The sequence below is a fragment of the Vipera berus genome (assembly GCF_964194415.1).
Source record: "Vipera berus genome assembly, chromosome: 1".
Taxonomy (NCBI): domain Eukaryota; kingdom Metazoa; phylum Chordata; class Lepidosauria; order Squamata; family Viperidae; genus Vipera; species Vipera berus.
The window spans coordinates 17050323-17074145 of NC_138202.1; the positions used below are offsets into that span (position 1 = coordinate 17050323).

General features: G+C 45.0%; 1 protein-coding gene across 4 annotated transcripts in view; it reads left to right on the plus strand.

Annotated features, from left to right (window-relative positions):
* The window catches only part of MYO9B (myosin IXB), an 88422-nt gene that overhangs the window by 50847 nt on the left and 13752 nt on the right, over positions 1 to 23823 (plus strand). For 3 of the 4 annotated variants that reach the window (XM_081316308.1, XM_081316305.1, XM_081316306.1), the window contains exons 20-31: positions 1860 to 1982; positions 4286 to 4704; positions 5688 to 6575; positions 10255 to 10324; positions 10804 to 10934; positions 11857 to 12017; positions 12464 to 12654; positions 17042 to 17140; positions 18405 to 18581; positions 21120 to 21161; positions 21905 to 22016; positions 22912 to 22985. In XM_081316308.1, coding sequence (XP_081172434.1) covers positions 1860 to 1982; positions 4286 to 4704; positions 5688 to 6575; positions 10255 to 10324; positions 10804 to 10934; positions 11857 to 12017; positions 12464 to 12654; positions 17042 to 17140; positions 18405 to 18581; positions 21120 to 21161; positions 21905 to 22016; positions 22912 to 22985 — 2487 coding nt within the window. The remainder of the gene's footprint in view (positions 1 to 1859; positions 1983 to 4285; positions 4705 to 5687; positions 6576 to 10254; positions 10325 to 10803; positions 10935 to 11856; positions 12018 to 12463; positions 12655 to 17041; positions 17141 to 18404; positions 18582 to 21119; positions 21162 to 21904; positions 22017 to 22911; positions 22986 to 23823) is intronic. The other variant, XM_081316307.1, reaches the window with a different exon arrangement.

Genomic DNA, 23823 nt, shown 5'->3' on the forward strand with positions numbered 1-23823 from the left:
AAGACATAGCATTATGGTTAATATATTTTCAACCCAACATTGTAGGCTAGCACCATATGCCTAACAATCCGTCCTTCCCTTATGGAAGGAATCACCTGGCAATGAGCCAGTATCGTGAATGTGGTCGTTTGCCATAGTCTTTCCTCCATTTTCCTCCCTAAAGGTAAAGGTTCCCCTGCACATGCGTGCTAGTCGTTTTCGACTCTAGGGGCCGGTGCTCATCTCCGTTTCAAAGCCGAAGAGCCAGCGCTTGTCTGAGGACGTCTCTGTGGTCATGTGGCCGGCATGACCAGATGCCAAAGGCACACGGAGCGCTGTTACCTTCCCACCATAGTGGTCCCTATTTTTCTCCTTGCATTTTTACGTGCTTTCAAACTGCTAGGTTGGCAGAAGCTGGGATGAGTAACAGGCGCTCACTCTGCTACGCGGCACTCGGGATTCGACCCACCAAAATGCCGACCTTCTGATCGACAAGCTCAGCGTCCTAACCCACTGAGCCACCGCGTCCCTCTTTTTCCTCCCTACCCCTTTACTTTTTAAATAAATTAAGAGCCAAATACATTGAGTTTTTTTAACCTACGGGATGAAAAGTTATATGAGGTCTATTTATCAGAAGACACTCAGGATGCTGCCTTAAACCAGGGTCAGGTTTCTCCTCCTTTTGCTCCTCCTTTTGTCTATGCTGACTCACAGTTCAATGCCTAAGAAAGGGAAAAAAGGAAAGAGAAAGCAAGGCCAATCTCTTTGCTTAGACCTGTCACTGGAAATGCTGGAGCTGTTTGTATTCAAAGTACTTGAAACGCCAAAGAGTTTTGCTTCCTGAATCATATATTTGTTCTGCGTATATACATGCTACCCGTTGCATATGAGGACACAAATCTAGCCCAATCAATCCTTTCAGCTAAATTAAGCCTCCTCATGAAGAAAAAAAAATAGCATAGTTACAAATTTGGTTTACCTCAATTGTCCTTGATCTGGACTTTCAGAGAGATAATTTCTTGCATCCAGAGGTCTCATGCCAAGAACTAGATGAAATAGTTGAAATAATTCTTCCTGTTTTGCTATATTGTCCTTTGTCTATCTGGCAAACTGATTTAATAGCCCCCTGATTATTAAATGTCAGATGGGGAGGCATGTTGAGATTGTGTGGTTTTTAACATTTCTATGAAAATTGTTAAACTGTTTAATTCAGGTTGCCATTAGAAAGAGTTGAGTTTGAACTTAACTATCCTCACTAATGACACTGCTTAAGATTTGTCAGTTAGTCACTTTCAACAAGTTGTTTTCTCTTTTACTGTTTTAAATCTTAGAACTACACCTTGTCCTATTAACAGTGCCTTTTATTATTCTTTTGGTCTCTGATTATTATAATGGCAATGACAATAACACATTTAGGAGCATAGTAAAATATCCTAGAAGCCTGGAGGAAAAAAAATTGAATCATTTAGGAATGACTACTCAGTGCTCAGGTTTTATAGTATAAAACTATACTATAGGAAGTTTGATCATTTGTTGCAAGAAATAAATCTTCAGCTTGACTCCAAAGGCCTTCCATAAAAACACAGGATTACTAGAGTTTATAGTTTGGCCTAATGGTTAAGGCATCAGGTTAAAAAGCAGGAGACTGTCAGTTCAAGTCAGACAAGAAAGACGGTTGGGTGACTTTGGGCCAGTCATTCACTCTCTCAGGATTGTTGTAGTGGAAAAAATAGGAGGTGGAAAGTATGTTGGATATATTGTTATTTGCTGTCTTGAGTTATTTATAAAAATAATAAAGGAAGCAAGGAAAACATTCAAATTCATTGTAAAATAATGAGTTATTGGCTAAATCTACTTTTGTTTATGCATTACCTTCCTAGGATTTCATTGATCAATTTCAAGTGTTGCTGCCCAAAAATGTCAAAGCCTCCAAGGAAGAAATTAATGCTCTGCTAAACAAGCTGAATATGGACACTAACAGCTATCAAATAGGAAAGACTAAGGTATGTTTGGATTAACAACCAAAAATAAAATACATTCAAAATGGCCTTTTGGAATGAGGCCAAATTGAAATATCTGAACTTTCCTTCTTTATATTGACCAGTCCATTCTTTATGTGTCCTATTCTCTTTGGGATCATTTGTCATTCCTTCCACCTGAATTTTCAAAGGAGGACATATTTGTGTTGGGAAAACCAGTATGTTTTGGATTTTGCCAGCATCTGAGTAGGCGATGGAATAGAATACTGTAAATTGTTTTGGTCCATAATGAAGGAAGAGTTGGATGTAACCATTCCCTAGCTGTATAGTATCTCCCAAGATGAGATAAATTTAGTGCAATAAATAAATAAGTACTTTTATTTATAGTATCTTTCCATGAAACCACCTTTTAAGACAGGGGTGGGCAATTAATTTTCCCAAGGGGCCACATGAGAAACTAGAACTGTTGTGGAGGGGTCAATCAGTAGGGCTGTGAAAGTACTTAGGCATGCAAATATGCACATTGTTGTTGTTGTTAGCTGCGAAGTCATGTCTGACCCATCGCAACCCCATGGACAACATTCTTCCAGGCCTTCCTGTCCTCTACCATCTTCTGGAGTCCATTTAGGCTCACGCCTACTGCTTCAGTGACTCCATCCAGCCACCTCGTTCTCTGTCGTCCCCTTCTTCTCTTACCCTCAATCTTTCCCAGCATTAGGCTCTTCTCCAGTGAGTCCTTCCTTCTCATTAGGTGGCCAAAGTATTTGAGTTTTAGCTTCAGGATCTGGCCTTCTAAAGAGCAGTCAGGGTTGATCTTATCTAGGACTGACCGGTTTGATTCACCTTGCAGTCCAAGGGACTCGCAGGAATCTTCTCCAGCACCATAGCTCAAAGGCCTCAATTCTTTGCCACTCAGCCTTTCTTATGGTCCAACTTTCACAGCCATACATTGCAACTGAGAAAACCATAGCCTTGACTATACGCACTTTTGTTGGCAGGGTGATGTCTCTGCTTTTTAGTGTGCTGTCTAGATTTGCCATGGCTTTCCTCCCCAGGAGCAAGCGTCTTTTAATTTCTTGGCTACAGTTCCCATACATAAACTGAAAAAAAAATAGCAGTCACCTTCAAAATAAAAGCAATCCATAAAGGTTGGACAGGGACAGCCAAAGGGCTCCATGTGGCCCGGGGGCCCTAAAATGCCCAAATCTGTTTTAAGGTCTTAACTGTAATTAAATAAAATAACTTTTTTTGCTTTTTTTTTCTACACCTTTCCTGTATCAAACTTTAATGTGCCTTGAATCAGAAATCTGTCCTCTTATCAGTAATAACTCAATGTCTGTGCCTTCCTCTTATTGACTAGAACAGAGGTCCCCAACCTTTTGGGCACCAGGGACCGGTTCCGTGGAGAGGGGTTGTTTTTTTTTGTGGACCGGAGGGTGCATGGTTTTGTGTGCTGCCTGCATCTCACGGATGGGGCTTTACTTGTTTCTGCGGACCGGTTGCTGGCATGCCACAGACCGGTACTGGTCCACGGACTGGAGGTTGGGGACCCCTGGACTAGAACTCCCTGGTCCTATTTTTTTTTCTTTAAATATCTGGTTGCAGTCAATATGAGGGGCTAGTTTATGGCCCTGTGGTGGTGCTGTCAAGTGACGTATGGACTTTTCAAGTGACTCTGAGGCATTGTTTACCTTAAAAGTCCTTTATTAGCCTAATACACCGGCAAATGCTTGCTCGAAGGAAGCTGGAATCTGAAATCTCCGCCCCTTGCACAATATATTAAAACACAATTCTCCACCTTTCTAATTTTGTCATTAATCATATTCTCCAATTAATTTAAAGAATCAGTTTCCCTTCCGTTAGAAGAACCACCGAAGCCTTATCTTCTTTAGAGAAACATATGGCCTTGAAAGTGTATTCCTACTCTTCCCTCCTCCCACTTTAAACTAAAGCAATACACTAGTCTTAAAGCAATACACAAGTTTAACATATGAAATAGCTACTTCTTCATCTCTTGTCAAGCAATAACATTCGATGTTAGCAGCATTGACAGGTGCAGTGGTTAGAATGCAGTATTGTAGGCTAACTCTGCTCTCACTACCAGGAGTTCAGTTCCTTCGATCCCAACCAGCTCAAGGTTGACTCAGTCTTCCATCCTTCCGAGGTTGGTAAAATGAGGAGCCAGATCGTTGAGAGCAATAGGCTGACTCTGTAAACTGCTTAGAGCGGGCTGTAAAGCACTGTGAAGCGGTATATTAGTCTAAGTGCTCTTGCTCTTGCTAGTTTCAAAACCTTGAACCATCAGAGGACTCATTCCTGCCCTCCAGGTATTCATGAAGGAAGCCACCCGGCAGGTGCTCCAGGACACCCTACACAAAGAAGTCATCCGGAAGATCATTGTCCTCCAGAGCTGGCTGCGAATGGTGCTGGAGAGGAGACGCTTCCTCCAGACTCGACAAGCAGCGATTACCTTGCAGGTACAGGCCCTGGTGGTTGTTGCCATCTCCCTTCATTTCTGTGAGACCCTTTTTCCTTCCCGTGAAGGTCTGTTCCTCCTCTGTACGTATCGATTGCAGGCATACTGGCGTTCTTACTGTGTCGTCCGGAGGGCCCGGGAGAAAGAAAACGTTGCTATTTATCTCCAATCGGTGTGGCGTGGATACCGAGAGAGGAAATCATATCAGCAGCAGAAAAAGAGGGTTTCTCGCCTTCAGGCTCTGGTACGAGGGTATCTGCAGCGCAAGAGGTGAGCGACGCATGGGTTGTACCCATCTCTCTTGAGCCTAAAGTGATAAGATAGGAAGAATCCAGTTAGATTGAAGCAGAGGTCCATCGGGTGCAACATTTCATTTTCAGAAGAACCAAATCAGAGCTTCAGAAGGGTCTAGGACAGGGGTAGGCAACCTTGGCTTTTTTTATGACTCATGGACTTCAACTCCCAGAATTCCTGAGCCAGCCATGCTGGCTGAGGAATTCTGGGAGTTGAAGTCCATGAGTCATAAAAGAGCCAAGGTTGCCTACCTCTGGTCTAGGATACTTCGCTACGGCCAACTCACCGCGGGACAAGTGAGTTAAGTTACGTGAAAAGTTACATGAAATTGAAGAAATGGTGAAATAGAATCGATCGGATTTTTAAATTATTTGAAATAATTCAATAAAATTGTCGAATTGCCCCGCAGCAAGTTGGCCTTGGAGAGTTGTCCCCGGGTGAGTTGGCTGTGGCGAGCTGGTCGTGACAAGCTGGCCTTGGCGAATTGGCAGTGAGTTGGCTGCAGCAATTTGGCCATGGCAAGTTGTCCCATTCCACGTCAGTAGAGCCAAAGTGCAGATTTTGCCTTTTGCCTTCTCATCCTACGTGGGTTTAGGGGGCAGTGATCATAATAAAGGGGTGCTAAGTATCCAGTTTGGCATTTTCTTTTTTGACTCCGCAGCTTTTATTCTTAAGAGAGCCAATTTGGTCTAGTGCTTAAAGCACCAATCTGGGAACTCTAGGAGATTGTAGTCCCAGTTTAGGTATGAAGCCAGCTGGGTGACCTTGGACCAGTCACTCTATCTCAGCCCTAGGAAGGAGGCCATGGCAAACCACTTCCAAATATTTTGCCAAGAAAACTTCAGGGACTAGTCCAGGAGTGAAGACTGACTCAAAGGTATATACACAAACACGCAAAAACCTTTCCTTGGTAAATTGCTTATTTTCTCTCTCTCCCCCCTCCCCCTTTAAACCCTTAGGTTTCATCAAATGATCGCAGAGAAAAAGCAAGAGGAAATAAAACAGGAACTTTTGACGCAAGATAATGAGTTGCTCCAGCCAAAGGAACCCCTCTCAGACCAGATGACTGTTGAACTTGAGGTCCAGCTGGATAAAACATCTGGGCTGGCCGCAGAAGACGAGGGACCTAAAAATGCCCAAGCAAAACACCAGTCTCCTCTTCTGTCTCAAAAGAACAGCCGGAAAAAACGGGAGTACCGCCGGCAGAGGGGATTGGAGCACAACAAGCTGCAAAATAAGCAAGTCGTTTTAGCACTTGAGGGGCCCCCTGAAGCCCCTGCTAGGGAAGATGGCCCCCCTTGCAACAGGAAAGAGGAAGGAGAGGCTCGAAAGCTTGAGCAACCTGTAGGAGAAGATGCAGTTTCCTCCTCAGAAATACTCCCCAAACGTGTTGAGGAAGGGGGAGCACCAGGGCCTAACAGTCATCCTTTTCCTTTGGATGGCGATACAACAGTTCCCAATTCAACCCCAGGACTGAAACTGGAAATTAGGGTGCCAAAAGAGGATGCTAATGTACAGGAAAGACTGGAAAATCCCAAGATCCGGACCAGCCAAAGCTTCACTTACTCCGAGAGGCCCACGGAACTGGATCTGGCTTGGCCAAACAACCTGATGGCTAACCGGAGCTTCCGGAGCCATGCTGACAAAAGAAAGCCACAGGCTGTGAAGGACTTAGGCAGTCCCCCCTCCTTCCAAATTCAACGGTACCAGGATGACCCAAGCAAACTGCGAGATAAGCGGGAGCACTGGCAAGGAAAGAGGCTGCTGGTCAGCGGGCAGAACAGTACGGTCAGCCAGTCCTTGGAAGAGAAGAGTGGCCCCGCTGGGTCTTCATCTGCACAGTTAAAGTAAGACTCTGGCATTGGATCTGTAATCTTGAAAAAGAATGAGAAATAAAAATTGGGAAGGGTAGATTTTTGACTACAGGTAAATCCTGTACTAGGGGACGCGGTGGCTCAGTGGGTTAGGACGCTGAGCTTGTCGATCAGAAGGTCGGCAGTTTGGCGGGTCGAATCCCAAGTGCCGCGTAACAGAGTGAGCGCCTGTTATTCGTCCCAGCTTCTGCCAACCTAGCAGTTCGAAAGCACGTAAAAAATGCAAGTAGAAAAATAGGGACCACTATGGTGGGAAGGTAACAGCGTTCCGTGCGCCTTTGGCGTCTAGTCATGCCGGCCACATGACCACGGAGACGTCCTCGGACAAGCGCTGGCTCTTCGGCTTTGAAACGGAGATGAGCACCAGCCCCTAGAGTCGGAAACGACTAGCACGCATGTACGGGGGAACCTTTACCTTTACCTTAAATCCTGTACTAATTGTAACAGCTGCAGCAATTCACTTAACAACTGTGGCAGGAAGGTTGTGAAAGGGGGCAAAATTCACGTCACAGCTGTCATGTTCCTCAGCATTAATTTTGGGCTCGGTTGTGATCATAAGTTGAGGACTACCTGTACTAATTTGAATTAGGCTCCCTGCAAAACCACTTTTTTCCTAAGGCTGTGCTTCATCATGCAATCGCTAAGGCTTACATCGTGCAGTCCTTCCGTTTTAAAAAGAAACATTTCCCTTTGCCCATGGAAGATTAATCTAAATGAGACCATGCAGAACAAAAGAGAAAGAATGATGAATAAAAGGGAAGGGAAGTTTTTCATACGTGATTGGGAGTCCGTTCCCATTCTGCTTTTTGGCTGAGAAGGATCTTCAGAGTGACTTATACCCAAAATATCTTTCTTAGGAAAGTTAGAGATGATAATCAAACTGCTGAAATTATACAAATCTAAATACTTGCAGTTTTGTTGTTTTATTTTTCTTTTCTAAAACACAGAGTGAAGGTGGGGAACGCGTGCCCTTTAGATGGCTCCACAACTGTAGTGCATTTTGTACTAAGAGTAAACTTGAGCAGAATGCAAAAAAAAGCACTTCCTGTAGTTAGCTGCCTCTACCATCATCATCTCAGGTGATTGGCAGAGCAAGCTAAGGCATGTGAGAATGGACTAATGTGCAAAGGACACTTGTTTATCGCAGTTGTCCCAGGGAGACCAATGCCCAAATAACTTTTAAAGCGGTAGTGCTATTTGCTATCGTCTTCAGCAGGTAACTCTCACTGCAGTATCTTGATACAACTAAAATGTTCAGAACAGGCTGAAACGATTCCTCTCCTGCAAACCTAACTGAAGGCATTAGGCATTAAGCAGCATTACTCAGGTAATACAGTCAAATATTACCGGAGCATTTCTGTCTTTTTCAGGGTAGGGTGCTTAGCCAAGAAATATATCCTCCTACTCTGTTAGAGCGGCAGCCCTTTTTACTGCCTAAGTAAAACAGTGGAAGAACCAAATTACTCCTTCTAGTTGCTTTACGTGAGGGGTGGGGAACCTTGGCCCTTTGATGACTTTTGGACTTCAATTCCTAGAATTCCTGAGCTCAGCATGGCTGGCTCAGGAATTCTGAGAGCAGAAGTCCACAAGTCCTAAAAGGACCAAAGTTCCCCACCCCTGCCTTAGATTATTCTTTCCCAACCTTGGCAGCGTTAAGACATGTGGTCTCCCAGAATTCAAGTGGAAGTCAACACAGCTTGATATTGTCAAGGAAACCCTGCCTTAGACCTTCTTCTTATAGCCTGTAGTGCACTGCACGTCTAGCAATGCCTCTTTCTCCCATCGTTTCCCAACCATAATACTCACCTGCCAACTTGGAGAAGGTTGCATAAGCTACTGAAACCTGGCTCCTTAAGAGGCAACTGGACTTTCTTGTTTTTTGTCTCTTTTTTTTCCCTTTCCCTTTTTCTTTTCAAAGTCCACTTGCCTCTTGAAAAGCACCTTTGGGACAACCACGGCCTGGATGACTGAGAATCTCCATAGACACCTGGCTCCTCAGTCTTCAACGCTCACCCGCTGTTCTTCAGTAACTCTAATTGGCTTTTATATTTCCACTGTTGAAGCTGTTGCGGCTTCTTCATTTTGACTGGATTGTTTTAAAATATGGCCGTCCATATTTAAAAGGGACGCAGTGGCTCAGTGGGTTAGGACACTGAGCTTGTCAATCAGAAGGTCGGCAGTTTGGCGGGTCGAATCCCGAGTGCCGCGTAACAGTGAGTGCCTGTTACTCGTCCCAGCTTCTGCCAACCTAGCAGTTCGAAAGCACGTAAAAATGCAAGTAGAAAAATAGGGACCACTATGGTGGGAAGGTAACAGCGTCCCGTGCGCCTTTGGCATCTAGTCATGCTGGCCACATGACCACGGAGACGTCCTCGGACAAGCGCTGGCTCTTTGGCTTTGAAACGGAGATGAGCACCGGCCCCTAGAGTCAGAAACAACTAGCACGCATGTGCGGGGGAACCTTTACCTTTACCGTCCATATTTACATGCAGTAACCGAAGGAGATCCAGGAGGCAGAAGGCAAGCGCTTGGAGCAAGAAAAAAGGTAGTGGGTTAGAAATAGTTATAAAAAACACCGGTAGGAGGCTTGTGTCCTTGCTAATCTGGATGTTGTTTTTCATGGAGATTGTTATTTTATGGAGATTCTCAGTCATCCAGGTCATGGTTGTCCCCCCCCCCCAAAAAAAAGATACCTTTGGGTTTCACCCAGATAATATTTAAGAGCCGTGGTGGCGCAGTGGTTAGGAATAGGCTAATTCTGCAGACTGCCAGCAGTTCAATAGTTTGAGTCTCACCAGGCTCAAGGTTGACTCAGCCTTCCATCCTTCCGAGGTCGGTAAAATGAGGACCCAGATTGTTGGGGGCAATAGGCTGACTCTGTAAACTGCTTAAAGAGGTCTGTAAAACACTATGAAGCGGTATATAAGTCTAAGTGCTATTGCTATTGCTATATAATTAACCTTAGGGTGGACATCCTTGCCTGACCCAGAAGTTTGAAAGCGGGTGACCAAAAGGGGCACCACATTAGTGGGCAACTTAACAGGGACATGAAACGAACCCTCAACTGGGAGTCTCCTGGACAACAATGATGTCACTGGCTAATTCTTCAACCCAGAGGTTCCTTGGTGCTGATGTGAGAGCAAGCAAGCGAGGGGAATAAATCATCCACCATCCAGAATTAAAAAGAAAATTACAGTGGTTCAGTGGTTAGAATGCAGTATTGCAGGCTACTTCTGCTGCCTGCCGGCTGCCTGCAGTTTGACAGTTCAAGTCTTACCGGCTCATGGTTGACTCAACCTTTCATCCTTCCGAGGTTGGTAAAATGAGGAGCCAGATTGTTTGGGAGGGCAATAGGCTGACTCTGTAAACTGCTTAGAGAGGGCTGCAAAGCACTGTGAAGCGGTATATAAGTCTTAAGTGCTGTTGCTAAGTGCTATTACTGCAAAGGGGTCTTGACTTCCTTTGAAAAGGACAATTTTCATCAGTTTGCATTGCCTGCCTTTAAATTCTTTCTTGAAATTGTTTCGGTTTGAATGACTGAGCTGTCAAAGTTTGTCCACGCAGAATAACAGCTCCAAGTTTATTGGCCTCTCACAGGATCCTTTTAAAGCACAAGTGGTTTCACTTTGAAATATCTTTTTTCCCCTCGCAGGAAGAAAAAAACAGTTTCTTCTTCCTTGGACGACATCCCCAAGGGCACTCTTTCCACTTCCACAAGCCAGGTACCGCCGCTTGAACTAGATCTGTTCATTTTGCAGTCCTTGTAACTACAGCTGGTAGCTAGGAGCATTGTGCAAGAGACTAAAAACCTCAGAGTACTGTAATTTGAGCAAAAAATAACAACACCAGCAAAATCTTAATCTAACCAACACATGCTTAGTTTGCTAAGGAAACTGACATTGATTTTGCTATCACAGTTTACAGTCCAGTGCTTGCACGCAGTGATAACAGATGCACTGGATTAAATTGGAAGGCCTTTTTTTTTGCTTAGACTAAGGGGGATTGTTACTAATAAGAAAAAAAAGGAACTGTTTGATTAAGAAGCTTTCTTAAATGGTCCATTTTTTAAGAGGAAAATCTACAGGTGGGAGATTGGAGTGCACACTTGAAACATTTTTGAGAAGAAGGACATTTATTTTAATTAATGTAATAAAGGAACATGGTCTAAGGCAGGCTTTCATATTTTTCTTCGTGTCTGCAGCCATCCCTGGACACAGTAGAAGGTGATGGAAATACCCAGAAGAAGATCATACCAAAGAAAGCTGAGGAGCTACCTACAACCTTAAGTCCAGTGGGGCTTCCTTCAGGACCCAGCCAACAGATGGATGCCAAGTATGTTTGCCCTATGGACAACTATGGGTGTCAGGGAGTGTTGGAGGCAAAAAAATTCTAGGTTAATTTAGATGAGGTTTTGGAAACTGGAGAAGGGCACAGAGAATTCAGCCAATGCCTTGGTAAGGCCACACCTGGAATACTGCATCCAGTTTTGGTCACCACGATGTAAAAAAGATGTTGAGACTCTAGAAAGGGTACAGAGAAGAGCAACAAAGATGATTGGGGGACTGGAGGCTAAAACATGTAAGGAACGGCTGCTGGAATTGGGTATGTCTAGTTTAATGAAGAGAAGGGTGAGGGGTGACATGATAGCAGTGTTCCAATATCTCAGGGGCTGCCCCAAAGAAGAGGGAGCCAAGCTATTCTCCAAAGCACCTGAAAGGCAGGACAAGAAGCAACGGATGGAAACTAGTCAAGGAGAGAAGCAACCTAAAACTCAGGAGAAACTTTCTGGCAGTTAGAACAATTAACCAGTGGAACAACCTGCCTCCAGAAGTGGTGAATGCTCCAACACTGGAAGTTTTTAAGAGGAGACTGGCCAGCCATTTGTCAGAAATGGTATAGGATTTCCTGCCTGAGCAGGGGGTTGGACTAGATGACCTCCAAGGTCCCTTCCAACTTATTATTATTATTATTATTATTATTATTATTATTATTATTATTATTATTATTATTATTATTATTATTATTATTATCACGGTTCACTACTTTTTGCAGGTCATAAGTTACCTTCTTCTTAGCTGCAGATACAGAATTTCAGCTTGCATTGTTCCTTGGGCTACTTTAGAGCAAAGTTTGTTCTGAGACACCCAACCCAGCAGCCTCATAGAAGGAGCAATTCTTTTTTTCTTAGCTCAAATCCCAGCCTGCTCTTATTTTATGTATGTCTACATCTTCAGCTGTTTTCTATTCTTGTCAGATCTAGCTTCAAGAGTCCATTGCGAAGACTCTTAGCAAAAAGAACAGACAAGAAGAACCTCAAAGAGTATTCTGAAGCATTTGAGGATACTAGTGAGAGTATTCCACTCTTTTCCTGTGTGTTGCCAATGGAGCTGACAGTGACACAGAAGGCAACTGAAGGTAAATTTGGATACCTGCTGAATAGTTTGATGCCAAACTTCTATTCTTGTCAAGCCATTGCCGGAAGAGCACCTTGTTCTCTAATGCCTTGGAAGAGCTATTTACACAAATCAGAGTGGGAAACCACAATCCCCAAGTCTCTTACAACGAGCTACAAACAACACCCTCCCAAGCTCTCCAATGTACAAATTGAACGTTTTTTCTAACTTCTGTGACATTAGCAGAGCAGGATTTTGATGTAGAGAGATGGGAGGAATGGGGAGTAGGAGAAAAAAATGGATTATGTTACCCTATTTATGATATCCCCAAATTTAAAAGATTCCTCAGCTCTAATGCAGATGAGAATCAGAAACTGTTATCTGAAACCAGCTGAGCATGTTGGTTGTGGGGGGAAAAAAGGAAGGAAAGCTCTTAATCTTGCATTGTTCCCCCCCCCCCATTTCCAGCTCCCTCTGGGCCTCCTAATCACCCCCAGTTGGAGGAACGCCAGACAAAAGAATTTGGCAAAGCTAAGAGGAACCGTACCATTAAAATCAGCAAAGCCAAAAGGGCGCCAGAGAAATGGAAGGCACCGTTTCTAAGGGAGATTGCAAATGCTAGTGAGCTGAAATATCTGGACGAATTCCTTCTGAACAAGGTGAGAGACGGCAGTTGGGTATGAAAACCAAGTCAAGCACCCATTTAGGCAATGATAATACATGGAATGTGTAAGTTTCCTGGTAAGTTATATTCTAACTCAGAAATACTTTTGTCTAACCCAGGGATTCCTCAAACATTCTCTTCATTTGCAGTATTTACAGTCTGCACAAATTACCAAGGATTCTGGATAGAATCAACAAAATGATAAAAAAATAAAAAAATAACAGCATATAAATATTTAAAACTCCATTAAGCAATTAAAAACCACATAAGGGCCCAATAACGTAAACTGCCTAAGAGCCTGATATTTACTGAACCAATACTACTTTAGCTAGTTTATGGATGAATAATAGTCAGGGACCTTCCCTTCGTCTTATGGGGGAGTATTCCGTAGACTGGGGCTGATCCAAGCACCATGTGTCTCTTGAAGAGGGGGGGATCCACAACTAGCCCTCATCTGATGAGTAGATTAGAGCAGGGCTTTTCAACCAGTGGTACGGGTACCACCTGTGGTACATTGGCACTTGCCAGGCGGTACACGACCATCCTAAAAAGTGGTAGCGGGGCTGGGGAATGAGCTGAATTGGTGGCAAGCCTGAGCAAGAGATGGCTGGAGCTGCAAGGCTGTCAGGGCTCAGCGGAAGCGCCAGGATCAGCGCCAGGCTCCAGCTGGAGCTCGGCGCTGATCCTGCCACTTCTGCTGAGCCCAGAAGAAGCGCCGATCAGCTGGAATGTTGCAGCATCTCCAGGGTCTTGTGATTTACATTCAGATCCTCGACAACTGATTCATTTTTATGACTCGGACTTACTCGCCCTCAGGGGTGCCCCCCTCTCCTGGGTGCGTCCCGCCTTCTTTTCTACCCCTAGTCTCGATGAGGGGCTCAATTATTGGGACCCTGAGAGATGGCCGGGTAAGGCCAGGGGTTCTCGATATAAATTTAATAAGAGGCCCCTGGTTAATTTTTTAGTCAAATTTTTTAGGGGGTTGGGGAGGGGGGTGGGGGGTAGTGGTTGTCTGGCGGTGGGGGGTAGCCAAACAACTTTGTTGCAGGCCAGGCCTGGGTCTGACGGCGTTCGGGGGGAGCGGGTAGTGGTTACATCTGGGGCTCATGAGCGGGTCGTGGGATTATCAATTCCCACGACGGGGAAAGGCAGCAGGCGGATAGACAGGGGGCCATATCGTTATCGGGAGGGCCGTCTCCGCTGTCTACAAGCGGTGAGGCGCTCCGACCCTCTGGTTCTTCCCCGAGGTCCCGGGAGCGGGGATGTGCAGCCTCCTGAGCTCCGGCTGGTGTACCTGAATGCCAGGTCCGTGGTTAATAAAGCTCCCCTTATTAGGGATTTAGTTGAGGGTGAGCATGCGGACCTGGCTTGCATCACGGAGACTTGGTTGGGCCTAGAGGGTGGGGTCCCTTTGGTTGACCTCTGCCCACCAGGCTTCCGGGTGCTACACCGGCCACGAGCTCAAGGTAGGGGTGGGGGAGTGGCGGTTACCATTAGGGAGACCTTATGTCCGCGGGAGACCACCGTTCCTCAGATAGTCGGGTGTGAGTCTCTCTTTATGAGATTTGGTCCTGGGGCGCAGTTGGGCTTGCTGCTGGTGTACATTTCGCCTAGTCGCACAGCGGCAGCCCTGCCCGAGCTGCTCGATATCCTCTCGGGTTTGGTGGTTGAGTTTCCCAATCTTATAGTTTTGGGAGACTTCAATCTACCATCCCTGGGAGGTTCATCTGAGCTAGCTCGGGAGTTCATGGCTTCCATGGCGGCCATGGACCTGACGCAAGTAATTTCAGAGCCAACTCATGAGGGAGGCCACACCCTTGACCTGATTTTTTTATCTAGACGGTGGTTGGATGATCTTGTTGGGGGCTCTCCATTTATTATGCCCCTGTCATGGACCGATCATCATCTCCTGCGGCTGGTCTTCCGCTTTGCCACCCCCCGCCGTGGGGGTACGGAGCCAATTAGATGGTACCGCCCCAGACGCTTAATGGATCCTGATAGATTCCAAGCGGCGCTGGGGTCCCCACCTGCCTCCACTGCTCACAGCTCGGCGGATGCCTTAGTGGAAGCCTGGGAAAGGGCAGCCGCTGAGGCACTTGACCGGGTTGTACCCTTGCGGCCCCTGACCCGGCGCAGATCCCAGCGAGCTCCATGGTTTTCCGCGGAGCTCCGGGAGATGAAGCGTCGGAAACGGGGCCTAGAGAGCTGCTGGAGGTCTAGCCGATCCGAACCCGACCGGTTGCGGTTAAGAACCTATATTAGGTCTTATCTCGCAGCGATGAGGGTGGCGAGGTGTAACTACTTCTCCACCCTCATCGCGTCCGCAGATAATCGCCCGGCCGCCTTGTTTAGGGTGACTCGCTCACTTCTTAATCAGGAGGTGAGGGAGGATCCCTTGCAGGGTCGTGCCGAGGAATTTAGTCAACATCTGTCGGATAAAATCGCTCGGATTCGGACCAGTTTGGACTCCAGCTGGGCAGAGTCAGGCGATCAGGACACGGGCGGTCTTGTCAATGTTATCTGGGAAGAGTTTGATTCTGTGACCCCTGATGAAGTGGACAGGATTATGGGGAGGCTGAGCTCCTCCACATGTTTGTTGGACCCGTGCCCTTCCTGGCTGGTTTATGCAGCTAGGGAGAGGACACGAGGCTGGCTCCAGGCGGTTATATCTGCTTCTCTGAGTGAGGGTTATTTCCCCACCGTCTTGAAGGAGGCGGTGGTGAGACCTCTCCTCAAGAAGCCTGCCCTGGACCCAGCTGTTTTGAACAACTTTCGTCCAGTCTCCAACCTTCGCTTTCTTGCGAAGGTTGTTGAGAGTGTGGTGGCGCATCAGCTCCCTCTGGTCCTGGATGAAGCGGATTATCTGGACCCCTACCAATCGGGTTTCAGGCCCGGGTACAGCACGGAGACGGCATTGGTCGCTCTGGTGAATGATCTCTGGAGGGCGCGGGATAGGGGATATTCCTCTGTCCTAGTCCTATTAGACCTCTCAGCGGCTTTCGATACCATCGACCATGGTATCTTGCTGCGGCGTCTCAGGGGATTGGGAGTGGGAGGCACAGTTCTTCAGTGGTTCTCCTCCTATCTCCTGGGACGCTCGCAGTCGGTGTTGGCAGGGGGGCAGAGATCGACCCCTAGGTCTCTCGTTTGTGGAGTTCCTCAGGGGTCGGTTCTCTCGCCTCTCTTGTTCAACATCTATATGAAACCGCTGGGTGAGATCATTCGTGGTTTTGGAGTTGGGTATCATCAGTATGCAGATGATACCCAACTTTTCTTTTCGACCCCAAACCACCCCAGTGATGCCCTCGCCGTGATGTCCCGTTGCCTGGAGGCGGTTCGGGTCTGGATGGGGAGGAACAGACTTCAACTCAACCCTGACAAGACTGAGTGGCTGTGCATTCCGGCATCCCGGGACATTCAAAATGTTCCATCTCTTTCTATGGGGGGTGAGCTCTTACCCCCCGTGGATAGGGCTCGCAACTTGGGAGTCCTCCTAGATTCACGGCTTACCCTGGAAGATCATATAGTGGCCGTGACTAGGGGGGCTTTCGCCCAGGTTCGCCTGGTGCGCCAGTTGCGGCCCTATCTGAACCGGGATGCCCTGTGTACGGTCACTCATGCGCTTGTGACCTCTCGCCTTGACTACTGTAATGCTCTCTACATGGGGCTTCCCTTGAAGACCACTCGGAGGCTCCAACTGGTACAGAATGCGGCCGCGAGAGTTGTCTTGGGAGTTTCCCGGTGCTCCCATGTTACACCTTTGCTCCGCGAGCTGCATTGGTTACCAGTTGTCTTTCGGGTGAGGTTCAAGGTGTTGGTTACGATCTTTAAGTCCCTACATGGCATGGGTCCGGGATACCTCAGGGACCACCTGCTGCCGGCATCGATTCCCCTCCGCCCTGTGCGTTCCCACAGAGAGGGCCTCCTCAGGGTGCCGCCAGTCAGGGAATGCCGACTGGTGGCCCCCAGGGGGAGGGCCTTCTCTGTGGGCGCTCCGGCATTATGGAATCAACTGCCGGTGGAGCTCCGGATGGCACCAGACCTCCGAACTTTCCGTCGGGGCCTGAAGACCCACCTGTTTGAAATAGCTGGTCTGGCCTGATGGGGGATTATGGGTTTTTAATTGTTTTTTAAATTTGTATTACTGTTTTAATTGGGCATGGGTTTAATCCTTTTTTAATTTTTGTATTGTCTTTTTTATATATGCCCTGTGAACCGCCCTGAGTCCCTACCAAGGAGAAGGGCGGTATATAAATCAAATAAACTATAACTATAAACTATGACGGTCACAGTGTCCCAGGGTCGTGTGAAGTGAGCTTTTTTTAAAGGGAAGATCACAATATATTTTTCCCCTTTCATTTATTGTTACTCCTTTTTTCCAGATAAATGACCTTCACTCTCAGAAGTCAGCCATTGAATGCTTGTTTTTTGAAGCCACTGAGAAGTTCCGTGGGAATATCAAAACTATGTATTCTGCCCCTGTAAGTAGCTTGTATGTCAAAATGGAGCACCACTGGTTTAAATGAAAGAGAACAGTTTTAAAAGAAAATTGCCTATTAAATGTTTGCAGAAGTCATTGACAGCTGGGGAAACAGTAGAACAACTTCATTGGCACATGGAGGACTTTTTAAATATTAACTGGAACCTGCGTTAGCAATGATAATGTATTCAGTAGCTAAGCCTTCAGTTTGTAAAGTTTTCGGTTAGTACGAAGGAAATAAGCATTATATTAAATCTTCACTGAAATTCCATTTTTTTCACTTATAACCATAATAATGTTATTCATTGTAACTATATTCCATTTTTCCTCCAAAAGTTTCAGGTAAATGTATATAGCATCTTTTCCTCCAATTTTCCTATGAAACAACTATGAATTAGGTTGAGCTGAAAAAATAAGAAGTAGCCCAGTGAGCCCAGTATATATATGAATACTGGATTTCCCCATCCTTGCACAATACCTTCCTCCTAGTATAGGGGTCTTCAGACTTGGCCCTTTTATGACTTGTGGACTTCAACTCCCAGAATTCCTCAGCCACGGTGCCAGGCTGAGGAATTCTGGGAGTTGAAGTCCACAAGTCATAAAAGGGCCAAGTTTGAAGACCCCCTATCCTAGTACAACACCTTTTCTTTATATCGCACTAGCTTTCTAAGTTGCTAAATTGATTAATAAAACACTCACTTCTTTAATAGTTCCCCAACATTTTAGATCACAAAATTTATTAAGGCAGCCCTGATGGATCAGATCTAAATTTAATGCAATGCAATAACCCACTAGATCAATGAAATCCCAGAAGCAAAGAATAAAGGGTAACAATCTTTTGCTGTTGCTACCATAAATCTGACATATCAGAGATAGATTGCCTCTGAGCAGGGAGGTTTTGTTTAATATCCCAGAGTTACTGTTATGAACCTCCTCCTGCTTTTTAATAAATTCATTTGATCCTCCTTTAAAACTGTTTAACCTCTTAAAATATATCATCCTAAGTTTCATAGTTTAATTATACATTACTTTCCTGAATTTACTGCCTAACTTAAAAGAGTACTGAAGAAGCTTGAATTAGGCTAAGTTTCGAAAGTTACGAGGCTGAAAATTCCACAACTTTTGGAAAAATGTCTGAATGTGGTAGACACAGGCTGTGCTTATGGTTGAGCTGCATGGAACACAGATGAGGAAACATCCTGATCCCCGCCATGCTGATGCATCCCTGTTCGACATCCCTCCTTATCTACACCACCTTTCCACAGAATGGGCAGATCCATGTTGGCTACAGAGACCTGATGGAAAACTACCAGCTCCTCGTGGTCAACATGGCAAAACAGAAAGAGGAGAAGGACGTGAAGCTGGTCTTGAATCTTTTCCAGTCTCTTCTGGATGAGTTTGCCCGCAGTTATGCAAGAAAAGAAGAGCCAGAACAACACAAGGTCTTGCATTTATTTCCTTGGAACCTATTTGAGATCTTAATTTTTTTTTTTAGTTTTTTTTTTGTTTTGTTTCATGAGTGATTTTTTTTTGACATGGGCGGTTTTCTTCTAGAATCACTTGAAAAGGGAGTCGCGTGTATTATTATTTCTTCATTATTATTTCTACCCAAGCTAGGTCACCTCAGTTAACTTTAATCTAGATAGAATATTATTTTCCAACTTTGGCAATATCCAGACGTGTGAACTCCGAATCCCAGAATGCCACACCCAGCATGAGAATCCTGGGAGTTTGATTGTTTACTTATTTGTCATATTTATATTGCATTCCATCTCACAATCAAGTAACTCTGGGTGGTGTAGAATAAACTTAAAAACAAAATACAAATTATTTTTATTTATTTATTTATTTTTTAATTCCATTTATATCCCGCCCTTCTCCGAAGACTCAGGGTGGCTTACAAGCTTAGCAGTAGCCTTCATTCTATGTATATCCCTGCTTATTAGGGCTTTCACACACACACCCCCAAGCGGCATTATTACAAAGTCAGCTTAATTGCCCCCAACAACAGTCTGGGTCCTCATTTTACCTACCTCGGAAGGATGGAAGGCTGAGTCAACCTTGAGCCTGGTGGGATGCGAACCTGCACTAATTGCAGGCAGCTGGTGTTACTTAAGGAGGCATTAGCCCACTGCTCCACCAAGGCAAATTAAATATTATTAATATGAAAAACTTAAATACTGTATATAAAAGCAGAAAAGGCCGCACTGGCTAGAATCTTCCCAATGGAACTGAGTTGAAGTCAAAACATTTGGAAGTTGCTAATCTTGGAAAAACATTAGTAGAGAATTTTGTATCCCTATTTATAACTTAGCAAGGGACGCGGTGGCTCAGTGGGTTAGGACGCTGAGCTTGTCGATCGGAAGGTCGGCAGTTTGGCGGGTCGAATCCCGAGTGCCGCGTAACAGAGTGAGTGCCTGTTGCTCGTCCCAGCTTCTGCCAACCTAGCAGTTCGAAAGCACGTAAAAATGCAAGTAGAAAAATAGGGACCACTACGGTGGGAAGGTAACAGCGTTCCTTGCGCCTTTGGCGTCTAGTCATGCTGGCCACATGACCACGGAGACGTCCTCGGACAAGCGCTGGCTCTTTGGCTTTGAAACGGAGATGAGCACCGGCCCCTAGAGTCGGAAACGACTAGCACGCATGTGCGGGGGAACCTTTACCTTTTACCTATTTATAACTTATGTCTGGGGAACATAATCGCTTGGTTTTCTTTTTTCATTTTGCTTTTGTCCCTGTTTAATTTTTATCTGTATTATGTTAAGCCTCTCAGTTTCTAAAGCTTTAAGCAGCTGGAAGGAGCTCCTTTAGCCAGTTACATCAAATCTGAAACCACTAGATATAAATTTTATCTTGCTGAAATTCATTGGTAAAGTAACCAGTTTTTAAAGTTACATAAGGTATCTGTGGGGTGAAATGCTCCCATTTCCACGCTTAAACCCCACTGAAAACAGACTGAAATTTGCAGCTGGAATCTGAGAATAAGGTGATGGTTTTTAGGGCACTGCAATTTTCAGCTTTACTGCTTTTACTGCTGATGTGCAGTAAAATGAAGAATGGAAGTGTAAAATCGGAAAGGCTGCCATTGCTATCCTTAAAGTAATCCTTCTCGGTCCCCCAAATTATTTTTCAGTTAGATTCTTTCTGGCGACATCACCGCATCGCTTGCCAAGCCCCCCACAGGCTGATCAGAGAGGTGAATTGCCAGCCCTGGGCCCCAAGGTTGCCCAATCTTTCTCGAGTCTCTCCTTTTCTGGGGGGAAAAAAAGTGGAGTCTGTTATTAGAAAAATATGAGAAATAAAAGATCAAGGAGTAGTTTAAGTGCTCCAGATACAGTTCACCTGAGCTACCTGTGATGAAGTGAAATGTCTGTACTTCATCATCATGAGACGAAGCCCACCCTTATATGCTTGTGTTCTGATACAGTGTGTACGTTGTGGGGTTGCGTTATGACATGTCTCATCTCTTATTCCTCCTCCCTGCAAATGGACACCTGGGGTGCCAACGGGCCTTCCTGATCTAATGGGTAGGAAATACATGTAGAATTAATATCCCCAGCCGCAGAAATATTTTATAAGAGAAAACGACAAGTCAGAAAGCCGTGCAGGAGCCAGACTCTGTTATGCTGCCCTTCAGCTATTGTTTTTGTGAAGATAGGCATTTGATAAGAGATGTTAAATATTCAACACATACAGATGTTCATCATACACCGCCCCTCCTTGTTATTCTATCTGCTGTCTAACTGCTCAGTATATTCTCTCTGAATCACTCATTCAGTTCCAAAATATAAAAGGGGCGAATGCTGCAGTCTGGCATAGAAGTGGGAATATTCGTCTTGCTTCCCAGAAGGCAAGCATTATTTTTTACTGCTGAATGCCAAGAACTGGCCTTTCTTCATTAGAGATCAGCTCTAATGGAAAGCTCAGCTAGAAGAGAAAGGACGTGAAAAAGAATTCTTCTCTTCTTACTCTCCCAACAGCAAAGCAAAGCTCAAAAAAAAAAGCGGAAACAGGAACATGTGGTGAGTCCTTTATGATTTTCAGCATTATAATTAGCCCTTGAATTAGTTGTGCGTTTTGGTGCCGCCCGTCATAAGAACTGTCCCTTATCCCAAAGGTTTCCAAATGTGGCAACTTTAGGACTTGTGGACTTTAATTCCCAGAATTATCCCCACCAGCATGGAATGGAATTCTGGGAGTTGAAGTCCACAGATTTTAAAGTTGCCAAGTTTGGAGGCCCCTGATTTAAAAGAAAAAGAAAAAAAAAACCTTACGGTTGAGGAAGAGGAGAATTAAGATGGAAATTATTATGGTGTGTTCAGTTTTTATGTTGTGGCATCTCCTGGTGTGGCATGAGCTACTTTTGGGGGAAAGCAAGTCTGACATAATGGGAGGAAGTAACATTCGAAATGCAAAAAAAGGGGAATTTATGTATATGCAGAGGAACCACCAGAAAATGTAAGAACTATGAGGAAATGTGTTTGTAAGGAACTGGATAGGAAGTCCTAGTAGGTCCTAAAGATAAAATCACACCTTTGCCCCAGAGTTACGCCTGGGGAAAAACCCACCATTCTAGAATGCCTGACAGACTGGAATATGTTTTTCAACAGTTGGGATAGAGAATAATGAGTAAGCAGTATGTTTGCAAGATCAGGTTTTTTTCCTTTATAGTCCTTTGATTCCCTTTTCAATAAAAGACATACCTAAAAATACAAGTTTAACAATTAAATGAGGTGGATTCAAATATTTGTGTGACTGTTTACAGATTGTGGAACTCAATGGCCATGTTTTTGTGAATTACCAAGTGAACATCTTACAGTCTTGCGAGCAGTGCTGTTCCTACATTTGGCCCATGGAGAAGGCTTGCCTTTGCAGCAGTAAGTGTGAGCTTAGAGGACCTGGGGTTGCTTTAAGCAGCTCTGGGTTTTTCTCATTGTAATGAGCCTGTTCATTTACAGTGGCATAGTATTGTGGGTTGGGATTAGGGAGATAAAACTGTCGTTGCTAGTAATAGAAACTCTTCTTCTGAACTGGACTAGGAAAGAGGGCTCTCGTTTACCACCTTCCAAAAATGGAAGCATTCTTATTCCTCAGGTTTCCCCAGTGTGGGGCCCTCCTCCTAATGTGTTGGCATCGCAACTCCTAGAATTCCCAGTGTACCTGGAAGGCCCAGAGTACAGAAAGTTGATCTGCACCACAATGGTTGTATGCAGAAAAGTCAGTTTTGCTTTCTCTGGGCTTACTCTTTCATTTAAAAATTCCTTATCATCTTTATCTCGATGAGAAATAGGTAGTGTGTGGTTTTTTCCTTGTCCTTTATCTCTCAGAGAAATTAGCATTTTTCTTCCATGTTGCAAACACCATTTGATTAAAGCTTTGTCTCCACAAAAACCAATGTGGAAGGAGACTTTTTTGGGGAACAAAAATCTGATTTTTTTTATTAGTTTAATTTAGGTTTTTTTTAATCCCACTTTTATTTATAAATCACTCAAAGTGGTGAACATAGCTCATACTCCTTCCTCCTCCCATTTTTCATACTATAACAATAGTGTGAGCTGAGCTGTGAGAGGTGACTGGCCAGCTTTCATGCCTAAGGTGGGATTAGAACTCTTGGTCTCCTGGTGATTGGCTGAAAATCACCAGCTGACTTTCACGCCTAAGGCAGGACTAGAACTCACAGTCTGCTGGTTTCTAGCCTGGTGCCTTAGCCACTAGACCAAACTGGCTCTCTTTAACAAGCCTTCTTTGTCTGTTTTCTCTTCCCTCTTCTAGTCTGTAAGCTGACCTGCCATAAGAAGTGCCTGTCCAAAATCCAAAGTGGATGTACATCCTCACAAGCAAAAAAAGTAGGTCATAGCCCAAAAGCAAAGAAAAAACAGAGACTGGAATTCAGCCCCAACAGAACTAATGTTCTGCCACTGGATTTCAGTAAAAGCTCTGAGACCATGCCATCATCTGGACTGACATTCTGCTTCCAAAAGCAACCAACCAAGTGTCTCCTGGGAGCCACTCAGCAAGGGGCTAAAGAAAGTAGTCCCACTTTTCCTGTCAAAATTATGTTGTTGTTGTTAGCTGCGAAGTCGTGTCCGACCCATCGCGACCCTATGGACAACATTCCTCCAGGCCTTCCTGTCCTCCACCATCTTCTGGAGTCCATTCAAGCTCACGCCCACTGCTTCAGTGACTCCATCCAGCCACCTCATTCTCTGTCGTCCCCTTCTTCTATTGCCCTCGATCTTTCCCAGCATTAGGCTCTTCTCCAGTGAGTCCTTCCTTCTCATTAGGTGGCCAAAGTACTTGAGTTTTAGCTTCAGGATCTGGCCTTCTAAAGAGCAGTCAGGATTGATCTCCTCTAGGACTGACCGGTTTGATCGCCTTGCAGTCCAAGGGACTCGCAGGAGTCTTCTCCAGCACCATAGTTCAAAGGCCTCAATTCTTTGGCGCTCAGCCTTTCTTATGGTCCAACTTTCACTGCCATACATTGCAACTGGGAAGACCATAGCCTTGACTATACGCACTTTTGTTGACAGGGTGATGTCTCTGCTTTTTAGTGTGCTGTCTAGATTTGCCATGGCTTTCCTCCCCAGGAGCAAGCGTCTTTTAATTTCTTGGCTACTTCTTAATTATGAATGTTCATCTCTTAGTTTTCATACTGTTTGCTGAAGCATTTGATTTGATATTGAT